Source organism: Octodon degus, unplaced genomic scaffold, assembly GCF_000260255.1.
Source record: "Octodon degus isolate 3935 unplaced genomic scaffold, OctDeg1.0 scaffold00080, whole genome shotgun sequence".
NCBI classification, from domain to species: Eukaryota; Metazoa; Chordata; class Mammalia; order Rodentia; family Octodontidae; genus Octodon; species Octodon degus.
Genome location: NW_004524656.1, coordinates 4,774,423 through 4,785,292, shown reverse-complemented (window position 1 = coordinate 4,785,292; position 10,870 = coordinate 4,774,423). Strand labels below are relative to the sequence as shown.

The 10,870-nt window shown below is 38.3% G+C and overlaps 1 protein-coding gene across 1 annotated transcript in view; it reads left to right on the top strand.

Moving 5' to 3' along the window:
• The window catches only part of Arhgef12 (Rho guanine nucleotide exchange factor 12), a 190,842-nt gene that overhangs the window by 147,181 nt on the left and 32,791 nt on the right, over positions 1-10,870 (top strand). The window contains exons 14-20 of the mRNA XM_023721086.1: positions 1,115-1,157; positions 1,464-1,569; positions 2,532-2,669; positions 3,754-3,786; positions 4,105-4,219; positions 4,717-4,822; positions 6,360-6,572. Coding sequence (XP_023576854.1) covers positions 1,115-1,157; positions 1,464-1,569; positions 2,532-2,669; positions 3,754-3,786; positions 4,105-4,219; positions 4,717-4,822; positions 6,360-6,572 — 754 coding nt within the window. The remainder of the gene's footprint in view (positions 1-1,114; positions 1,158-1,463; positions 1,570-2,531; positions 2,670-3,753; positions 3,787-4,104; positions 4,220-4,716; positions 4,823-6,359; positions 6,573-10,870) is intronic.

Here is a 10,870-nt window from a genome sequence, read left to right as displayed (position 1 = left end):
CTGAGCTATTTGGCCAGCCCCTCCAGTGGAAATTTTAATAAAATTTTAAAATTAAATTTTATGTTCACTCTTCTGTGAGTAAATAGCGTTTAGCACTTAATGCTTCCTTGGAGATCATGCTGCATAGCTCTCATCCTTTCATTTTGTGTTTCTCTTGCTGACTGATTCATGTCTATCACCTCCTCTCCTAGTTCTTTCTGAGCTCATAATCTTGCTGTGTCTTTGGGAAATTTAATATATAGAGAGGAAAACTTCTAGCAGATGTATTACGCACTCCATTATACCATGTACTCTTTTCCTTTTCTGATGCTATTGAAGAATTGTTCCTCCTCTATTCCAATCCAGCTGTTTTCCTTTTTAGTTTAGTAGCAAGAACTGTATAGTTGATTAGTGGAGATTTAAGACTCCAAAAATTTCACCGTTGACTTTCAGAAAAATTCTTTTTGGAAATGTGACTGTTGAGGTTTTTAAAACTTGCACTGGACAGTAGGAATATCATGGTCTATAGGATCTCAAATCCAAGAAATAAAAATTATTATACATTAAGTCAGTTCAGATTTTACATATAGTTATTCAAATGATGTGTATGGGATTATAATAATTAGTAATTTTAGAAAGCCAAAGCCATGGGGCTGGTGAGATGGCTCAGTGGTCTAAAGCACCTACTTAGAACAAGCTTAGCAAAGCACAGGGACCGTGGTTCGATCCCCCAGCACCACATGCCAGCCAGCCCCGCCCCCTGGTGGGCTGAGCTGGCCACACACACACGCACACACACACATACATAAATAAATAAAATTAAAAAGAAAAAGAAAGCCAAAGCCAGTGTACTCATTAGGAATAAGGATAACACTGAAGCTTTCAGTCATCCAGTGAAATAACTGGGTGTTTCCTTTAGAGCATAATACTTCAAAAAATCTTATTTCTAAGTTTAAACAGTACATTCCAGAACTGTGACATGTGGATAAGTTAAGCTTTTATGTGCATATGCTTACATGATTAGATACTCAAGCTGTACCCCTTTGCTTTATAGAGGAATCCATGTGCTTCATGAAAAGTCTTAGCACAGTTTCACCTTTGGTTTATATATATATGTGTATGTTTTTTCTTTTAGCACCTGAAAGTTTCTGTTCCTGATGAAATATCTATAGACCTAGGTAAGTTTGGGACAATAGTATCCTACAGATTTAAGTCTGTGTAATTATGTAGCTCAGTTCCGCTCTAACGGTTTTATCTGTCATTTGGTGATGGGTCAGTCACTTGAATCTCTACAGAAGGAGCCAGTAATTCACTGAAGAGCATTGAAATCTGAATTCTGAGCAGAACTGCATGAGCCATAGTGCAGACTTTCTCTTTGGTGTGCTCCAAGTTACATTTCTGCAAAGTGACGTTGTGTTTCCAGCTATATTCAATGTTTCATAAAGTATATGTTCAGATGAAATAATTCCTTTCTCTTTATGCAGAAAAGAGAAGACCTGAGCTTATTCCTGAGGAACTACATCGTCACTATATCCAAACTATGCAAGAAAGAGTCCATCCAGAAGTTCAGAGGCACTTGGAAGATTTTCGGTAAGCTTGGCAGTGTATAAAACCTGATGGGTTCATTCTGAGGTGGGTTTTTTTTTTGGCTTTCTACATTAAATTTCTTTATTTTTCCATAATTTTATTGAGAAACAAATAGCAATGAGACAGTTTCAAGCCAAATTGGTAGGACAGTTTCAATAATTGCATACATTCTTCCTAGTGGTTAATTGGAGTGCAAGATGTGGACATGATATCCTATTTACAAACACTATTAGAACAAATCCCTCTATTCATTAAGAGAATGCAACTATATATCTATCCTAACCATTTTGAATACACAGATACAAAATGGACATTCATCTGTATCCTCTTTTTTTGTTAAGTTCCGTTATTTGAATATTATAGGTGTGTAAACTCAGCAAAATATTCTAAAAGAGTCCAGTAGCCCATAATAGTATTGGGTCTTCCGCTTCACTGGCAATGTCAGAAATTGTTGACCTGAGTCCCCTACAGCTGAATTTTTTTTTTAAGTAGGAAAAAGACATTAGAAACTTAACAGCACTAGGTAAACCATATGGCCTTACTTCTTACCATTATGTTGTTGTTTATTATTATTTTTGTGTGTGTGTGGAACTGCGGATTGAACTCAGGCCCTTGTGCTTGCCAGGGAAGCACTTATTCCACTGAGCCATCTCCCCAGCCCCACTTAGCATCATTTATGTGGAGTCAAAGGGTTAGAGTGAAAATGAGAATTCTTAGTCATTATCCCATGTATGTATTTCAGGATTTGAACTCAGTACTGTGCCTATGACAAAGAGATGTATCTTTCAATGATTACCTTTGGATATTCTTCATCTCTGGTATCCCAAGTGACATGGACCATAAATACGAAACTGTGGCATTTGACTTGTTTCTAGAAGCTCATAGCTATAGACACTGATAAAACCTGTCTGGAGGGAGACGATTTTTCTCTAGATCACTCAGGAGATTTTTTCTATCCCCTTTAGACAGAAACGTAGCATGGGACTAACCTTGGCCGAAAGTGAGCTAACTAAACTCGATGCTGAGCGAGACAAGGACCGGGTAACTTTGGAGAAGGAGCGGGCATGTGCAGAACAGATTGTTTCCAAAATTGAAGAAGTATTGTAAGTAATAGGAGTACATGTGGAAAAAAATCATGTGAAATTGCCAACTTTACTTGAAGTAGTCTGAACAGAATTAGTGTTCCATTGTGTAGAAATACGTTTTCTTTACCCACTCATCTGTCAGTGGACACAGAGGCTGCTTCCAAGATTTAACTCATTATGAATTGTGCCGCTGTAAACATGGGCGTGCACGCGTCACTGTGGCGTCCCGTCTTCAGCTCTTGGGAAGATAACGTGGCAGTAACTGGGTCGAATGGAATTTCTAGTTTTAGTTTTTTGAGAAATCTCCATACTGATTTCTGTAGTGGCTGTACTAGTTTACATTCCCACTAGCAATGTTGAAAGTTTCCTCTTCCTTTCTGTAACCTTGTCATAAAGAAAGATAAACGTGATTTATTTGTAGGAAAATGGCTACACTTTGAAACATTATGTGTAGGGTGCACATAATGTCTTGTAAAATAAAAAAAATGTCACATAATTTGTGTGAAAAAATTATAGATAGCAAAATTAAAGATAGATAGAAATAGAGTAGATCTTTCTCAAATAGGAAGGGGATTAAAAGATGGAGAGAGAAGGAGAGGAGGACAAGGGGATTTAAAAAAGGAATTAAGCTGTGTTATGTGTATGTGCCAACTTCATACAAGGAATGTACTTCAAATATGTACTAATAAAAAAAGTTTGAAAGGGTAGATTGTATATATGGAGCTATTTATTTTGTCATTATCCTTCAGAACCCCCCACCCCTACAATATTTTATTTTAGATAAAATTCTTGTGTATCGTTTTCTGAATGTTGGTAAATGAGTAACACCAAGAAACCTAATCCATAATCAAAACTTGGTGAAGACCTTCATTGGTTTTAATGCATAGACTTTGAAAATATTTCTTGCTATAAACCATATTAACTTGATGACATGAATGAGACATGAGAATGGTTCTTTTGGGAATCAGGATTCCTTGGGTGTTTTATTCTTGATGACAGAGTTTGGTGAGGCCCAAAGCTTTTGGTTCTGTTCTGTTGTGTTAAGTCTCAGTTTAATAAGCCTTTCATTAAATTAATGTATTTTCTTTTTAAATCTTTTTAGGATGACTGCTCAGGCTGTCGAAGAAGAAAAGAGGTAATAAAATTTTATTTTTTCCTAGAATTAAAAAAAAAAAAAGCTGACTTCCTTTCCTTCAGCCCTAAATTACAATTTAGTTCTTTTAACTTAAGCAATGTAGCGTGTGGTCTCCCTCTGGTGGCCTGTATTTTATTTGACTACTGTTCTAGTATTTACAAATAGAATCTGTTTCTGTGTGCATTGAAGATAGTTTTTACTTTGTTTTTGTTTAATTTAAAGAATTCAACATAGGGGCTTTAGAAATCATTTGATGTCTTTATTTTGACCAACCTTTTCTTCTCATTAGTTTTATTTTACTTAATCTTCTTCCTTTAGTTCCACAATGCAGTACGTTATTCTCATGTATATGAAGCATTTGGGAGTAAAAGTGAAAGAACCTCGAAATTTGGAGCACAAGCGGGGTCGGATTGGATTCCTTCCAAAAATCAAAGTAAGACTGGAATAATAATAGAGCATTCAGGACTTAGTGCTTCTTTCCAACTGATTGTAGTGTTTTCCTTAATTATTAAATCAGCAATTGTTCAGTGGGTGAATCGATTATTTTGAATAAGCTCCTGGTAAATGTGTAAATTTGCATGGTTAAAAAGCTCCTGGTAAAACTTCCCTTTTATTTTCCAAAATTATTATCTCTGGGCCAGGGAGGTAGCTCAGCAGCACAGCACCTGCCTGACAAGTACAAGGTCTTGAGTTAGATTTCTCTCTATGTATTGTCTCTAAAGAGTTTGCATAGACATCTTGAATTTTCAGTGTCTGCAAAGCTGTGTGCTAGTGAGTGCCTGGTTGTGGGGATGTGTGTGTGCGTGCACACTTTCATTTACATTTAACCACGTTTGTTCAACTAACCATCAACATTACATTTTCATTTGAAAGTATCAAAAGAAATCTATGTGTGTATCTTTTATCTCTTTAATTATACCCCAACTATAGCAAAGCATGAAGAAAGATAAAGAAGGAGAAGAAAAAGGGAAGCGAAGAGGATTCCCTAGCATTCTGGGACCCCCAAGGAGACCAAGCCGTCATGACAATAGCGCAAGTATGTTGAAGGTTGAAGTGCTGCATTCCCACTGTTCTGGCTTTAGAGCAGAGGCTCATTTGACTGGAGTGATTTGGTGGAAGGTGTGCTTGGGATGATGTCACTGAACTTCCTATGTGCTCTGCTTCTCTTCAGTGCAGTTTCTAAACTAAGTACCCTGTAGGTTCTATATAATTGCCATAAGCATTTTATTTAGTGGCAGCATTCTATCAGATACTCATACCTTAATTACTTATCTCTTCTGATTTCTTTTGCATTCCACTTCATTAGATTTTTAAAGAAGATTATATGTAGATCCCTGCAACATATTTCATTCTGTGCCCTTCTACATATGTCACTCACTCTCTCCATAGTCCTATTTTTCCATCTCCTGTTATGCTTTTTGTTTTGTGTTGTACTGGGAACTGAACCCAGGCCCTTTTTACTGAACTACTCCCCAGCCCATGTTCTGTTTTGAGACAGGGTCTCAATAAGTTGCTCAAGTTTAACTCAAATTTGCAAACCTCCTTGCTCAGCTTCCCAGAATGCTGGTATTATAGGAATGTACTACCATGTCCAACTTGTGCTTTTATTTTATGATCTCCCTCCCTCTCCCAGGGCCAGTGGAGAAAGATCAGCTCTCTGTAGAGGGCTGCAGGAACAGCAGGGATGGTAGCACTGTAGAGAAGGTACCTATGTCAGGGAGTACTTCTTAACTCAGACAGTATGACATTTGGAAACACTGGCATGATGGGGTGGAAGATGAGTTATAAAACAGTGATACTGAGAGTTCTGCACAGTGAAGAATTCTTACTCAAATGCCATTATTGCCCCTGGTGGAGAAATACTGTGAAAGGTGGAAGAAATTTTTGGAAGGGACTTTGAGGAGATGACAGTCGTACAGATGTTGACCCTGACTTCCAAGCAGTGCAGAGAGAGTTGTAGGGATTTGGGAGGACAAGGTCAGACTTAGGGTGTACAGTGGGAGGATGTGCTGTGCTGCAGAGAATGGTTGCCAGAGGATCTGCAGCTTTTGCTCTGACTGATATAAACATGAGAGTGAGCAGGATGAGGTGCACTGTGGTGACACCGTTGTAAGTGTTGGGGACAAAGTGGCCGGGGACCTGTGGAAGAGCTCACGTGATAGAGGTGTCTTCTCTGCTCTTCAGCACGGTACGGCTCCGCACATCGGTCTCGGTATTCCTTCTCCCCCAGCCGCTGTTGCTCTTATGTCCTTTTCTCATGATCCTTCATCTTCTGCCTCATCCTTCTCACTCTCACTTCCATTATCTTCCTCCCTTTCTGTTCCTCCCTTCTTCATCTCCTCCTTTCTCCCTTCCACTGTTCTCTCTTGCTTTATTTCTTGTCTTGCCCTCTTCCGCTCTCCTTCCCTCTTTTTCTCTTCCCCTATCTCCCCACCTTCTTTCATTTTCTCTGTGGATTCTTTGCACAGTGAGATAATTTGTTTTATACATTTCCACAATTATTTTTAGAATGTGTTTACTTTTTTATTGAGCTATCTTACAACACAGATTGCTTATCATTGCTTTCCATTCAGTTGGCAGGGCCATGGAGCTACAGAAGGCACGTCACCCTAAGCACTTGTCCACATCCGCCTCTGTGAGTCCTGAACCTCAGGACTCTGCTAAGTTCCGTCAGAGTGGGTTAGCAAATGAAGGAACAGATGCTGGCTTCCTGCCCACCAATTCCACATCCTGTGTGGCTGCAGGGGCGACTCTTTCCCAGGAAGGAGGGAAAGAGAATGATACAGGTGAGCCAGTGCTGAAGGTCTCCTTAATTAATGTCAGGATTTTAAAACAAATACACTAATCAAATGATAGGCAGAGTATTCTAAATCAGGCTGAATATCAGTTTAGTTTAATTTTAACTTTTTAATATTATATAACCTACAACAAATCAGTGATGGTGTGATAATTTGTAGTTCTTATCCAAAACATTTATCGAATTCTCTGTCAGTTGTTGACACATAGTAATTATACACAGATGCTTACCTCTTGACTCTTAGTCACGTAAGGGAGAGAGTCACACACAGAAATTCACATGGTGATAAGTCTAGGAAAGGAATAATAGAAAAATTGAGGGAAATGGTCAGTAGTTAGAGGCAGATGTTAGGGGATCTAAAGGCTAAATCTGAGACCCTAGTGGTTTTCAGTAAATGTTACTGAGAAGCCAGCAGAGAAAAGAGGTTGAGAGGTGGGAGTAAGAGTATATGAACAATAGAGCAAAGCTCTGAGGAGAGATGAGATGCAGAGTATACGTGAAAGGCAAGATTATTAGCCGTGAGGTTTTAGTGAGCGAGGCAAGGAGATTTGAAAATTAAAGACAGCAAGGAAGTAATTGTTGCAGATAATTACTAAAGAAGCTTGTTACCGTATTTTTTCCATACTTGTTATAGTTAGCTTCTTAGGTTACTAAGCATGTAAGTGGTTTTATTTGAAGAACGGAATGTCAGTTTGTGTTCATGATTCATGAATTGGTTCAATTTTTGGTTTGATACAGTCAAGGATGAGGCTGTGGGAGTGTCACTAAAGCGCTGTAGAAGAGGTTACTAGGAAAGTGTTGTGAGGAGGGAGAACATGTGATAATATCCAGAGAACGAGAGCTTTAATGGACAAGTGATTTTACAAGAGGAGCACAAGATGCTGGTCTGAAATTTGGATAGAGAAACAAGGTTTCCCATTACATCTCCACTCTAAAACACACAGTTTAAGACAGAAATATCAATTTATTTTTCAGAAGACTACAGCAAAAAACATGGGTTCTTACTCCTCATGGCATAGACAGATTTCTATTTGAGGCAAGCTAGAGGCAACATTTGGAGTGCTGCCTGAGGACTTTCTGAGATCTGCCATTCTGATAGAGTGTAGCATTGATATTTCATAGCCCCCGTGATTCATGGAAATCAAAACATAGTAGGTGGGCAATAAAAGCCATAAAGAGATAGTTTGGAACCATGGAGAGGCTCTGGGCTCAGTGTTGATATGTACAAAAGCAAGAAGTAAGCTAAAAATGACGAATGAGTTGAATGTCTGTGATCTAAGCAGCTGTGTCAGCATCTTTTGACCTTTATATAAAATGTAAGCAATTTTGCTTTATAGTATGTAAGTAATCTATCATTTATGGACTAGAGGAAAACCAGTGCACATTTTTTTTTTAATAGAATGAGTTGTTTAGAGAGAGTCAAATCCTTCATGGAATTGATTACTTGACATTCTGAGAGTTGGGAACCTGAGCCTGACGGCAGACATGTCAAGACTCACTATAGAAAGACCAATGAGTCACTCACCCTCAGTCGGACAGAACTATTTCCATATAACATCAAAAGCAAGCCCAATCAGCTCACCAGTCTTCGATTCTTAAGAACATAATTATTTACCTTTGGAAAGAAACATTTGCTTATTAGAGTCACTTCCTAAGATTAATACATAATGCCAGGTATGAAATGAACTGGAAAAATTTCCTCTAGAAGAAAAAGATGATTTTGGAAATTGATAAGAACTTTAAAAGGCTACCTTTATATTAAATAATATATTTGGGGACTCTAAAGAAGTTACTATATCTATAAATCAAGAATAAGTTCTGATGGAAAAGGGACATTCAGAGACAAAAATCTTAAAAATACAACTATTAAGAATGATACAACAGGGGGCTGGGGAGATGGCTCAGTGGAATATGCGCTTCTGTGGCAAGCTCAAGGGCCTGAGTTCAATCCCCAGTTCCACCAAAAAAAAAAAAATGATACAACAAATATATTATTAGTTATTAATCCTTGTGTGATAATTCTGAGCTGCTTAACACACATGAAATGCTTATTACCTCACTTTTTGGTGAGTGAAGAACTTGATGGATAGTTTAGGCAGATGTACAACTCTAAAAGTCAGAATTATTTTCAGAAAGCTGAAAGCAGTGCTCTTGTGTTCTAGCTTTCACTGTTTAGGTGAGAAATGTGACATATAATTCCTATCTTTCTTAAAAGCTTTTAGTGCACACAAGTGCACTAAGAACCAGCTTAGGTGGGTGGGCTTGGAGTCTCTCAAAAGAGTGGCAAACCCACTTCTTAATGCCCCAGCTCTTTGCCATATGGAGCTGCTTGACTATGCCTTGACATGTTAAACTGAATTTTTCTAGAGTAACCCAAGAGCAAGAGCAAGTAGAAAGTACCACTGTATTTTATGTTTGCGATCCTGTACATATGCGTTGTCCCTTCCACCAGTTGCAAGCAAGTCACTAAATCTTGCCTCCACTCCACAAGATAGGAATTGAGATCCACTCCTGAAGAAAGGCGTTTTAAAAAAATTCGGACATATTTTCAAACTACCGTAGTCACTGTTATTTAAAGGGAGAGAAAAAAGTCCCTAAAATTTCAGATCATATATAAGAAATGTCAGAACATAGGCATTTGCAAAAAATTTGAAGAAATAAATAGAAAATCACTGCAGAGGTCCAATGTCTTTTTTGCAAAAAGTCCGCATGGAGGAGAAGTAGTAAGAAAATGTTTCTCAGAGGTAAAAAGAATATACATTTTTATACAGAAAGGGCCCACTAAGAATCAGCCCAAATCATATGTTACTTAACAATGGATACATGTCCTGAGAAGTTTCCAGTTGGCAATTAACAATGGGGTGAACATTATATATGTCCTGTACTTACACACATCAAGATAGGGCAGATTCCAGGCATGCCGTGCTGGCCCTGCCCCCAGTGTACGCTGAGATAGTGATTGAAACTAGGCATGGTGACACGCATCTATAATCCCAGCGCTTGGGAGGCTGAAAACAGGAGAATCACTACGAGTGCAGTCTATGTAATGAGAACCTGTAGGCCCTGTAGCAAATACATTAAAAAAAAAAAAAAAAAAAAAGATAGCTAGGACAGCAGTGGGTGATGTAGTCTTCTTGGAACCCACATCATACATGGAGTCTATTTTTTTTTTATCAAACTGTTGTTATATGGCACATAATTGAATACTGAATGAAATGTATAATCAGAGAAAAGGGGCCCTTATCTACAGTGTTCCTTGGAACATAAGTGCACTAAAGGCTTTTAAGAGAAGGAAGGTGGGAATTATACCACATCACATTTCTCACCTAAACAGTGGAGCCTAGACCACAAAAGAGCGCTGCTTTCAGCTTTCTGAAAATAATTTTGACTTTGAAAGTCGTACATCTGCCTAAACTATCCATTGAGCAGGAAGAAAGAAGTAAGATACTTTCAGTCTCCAAGAATCTTAAGTTAGCTGAATTGCACTCTTCCTTGTATGTTGTTTGAGGCTACACACTATGACAAAATGAAAAAAGTTAAGAAAGAAAATGTCATAGGAGGACAATGGCGAAAGGACAGTGTTAGGATAATGCTGGTGTCGTAGGTGTGGGGAGTCGCTGTTCCATATTGGAACATAGGCATATGAAAGATAAGAAAAGGGGATTTTAAGCAGTTGACAGTAGGAGGTAGCAGATAAAACAAATTTAAGGCTTGATAAAATTAGGTTACTTGGGCAGCAGTGAAAGAAAAGCATTCAGGTATGGTAACATAGAAGGAGATTTTCAAGAAAGTAAGTCATGCTTCATTTTTTTTTTTTTTTTTAATGTTTTAAGGAAGGGTCTACAGGGTGTTCAGGGTCTCACTACTAGATCAGACTCATAGTGATCCACCTATTTGCAGCCTCCCAAGAGCTGGGATTACAGGCGCGTGCCACCATGCCCAGTCTCAATGGCCGTCTCAGCGTACTCTGAGGTGGGGCCGGCAGGGCAGACTTGAGGATCAAATCCCCAGCCCCTGCACCTGCTTGCAGGTGCTTTAATCCACTGAGCTATTTGGCCAGCCCGTAAGTCATACTTTAAACTGGAAGCAAAATAAAATGGTAGTTGATAGAGTATGAGATTGTAGTATAATAAACCTCTGTTACAAACCAGAGATTGTGCCATTGGACCAATAAAGAAAATATAATTCCAATTAGTATATCACATATCCCAACAAATATATTATGTGTGTGTGTGTATATATGTATACATTATATATGTATGTATACATTATATATGTATATATACA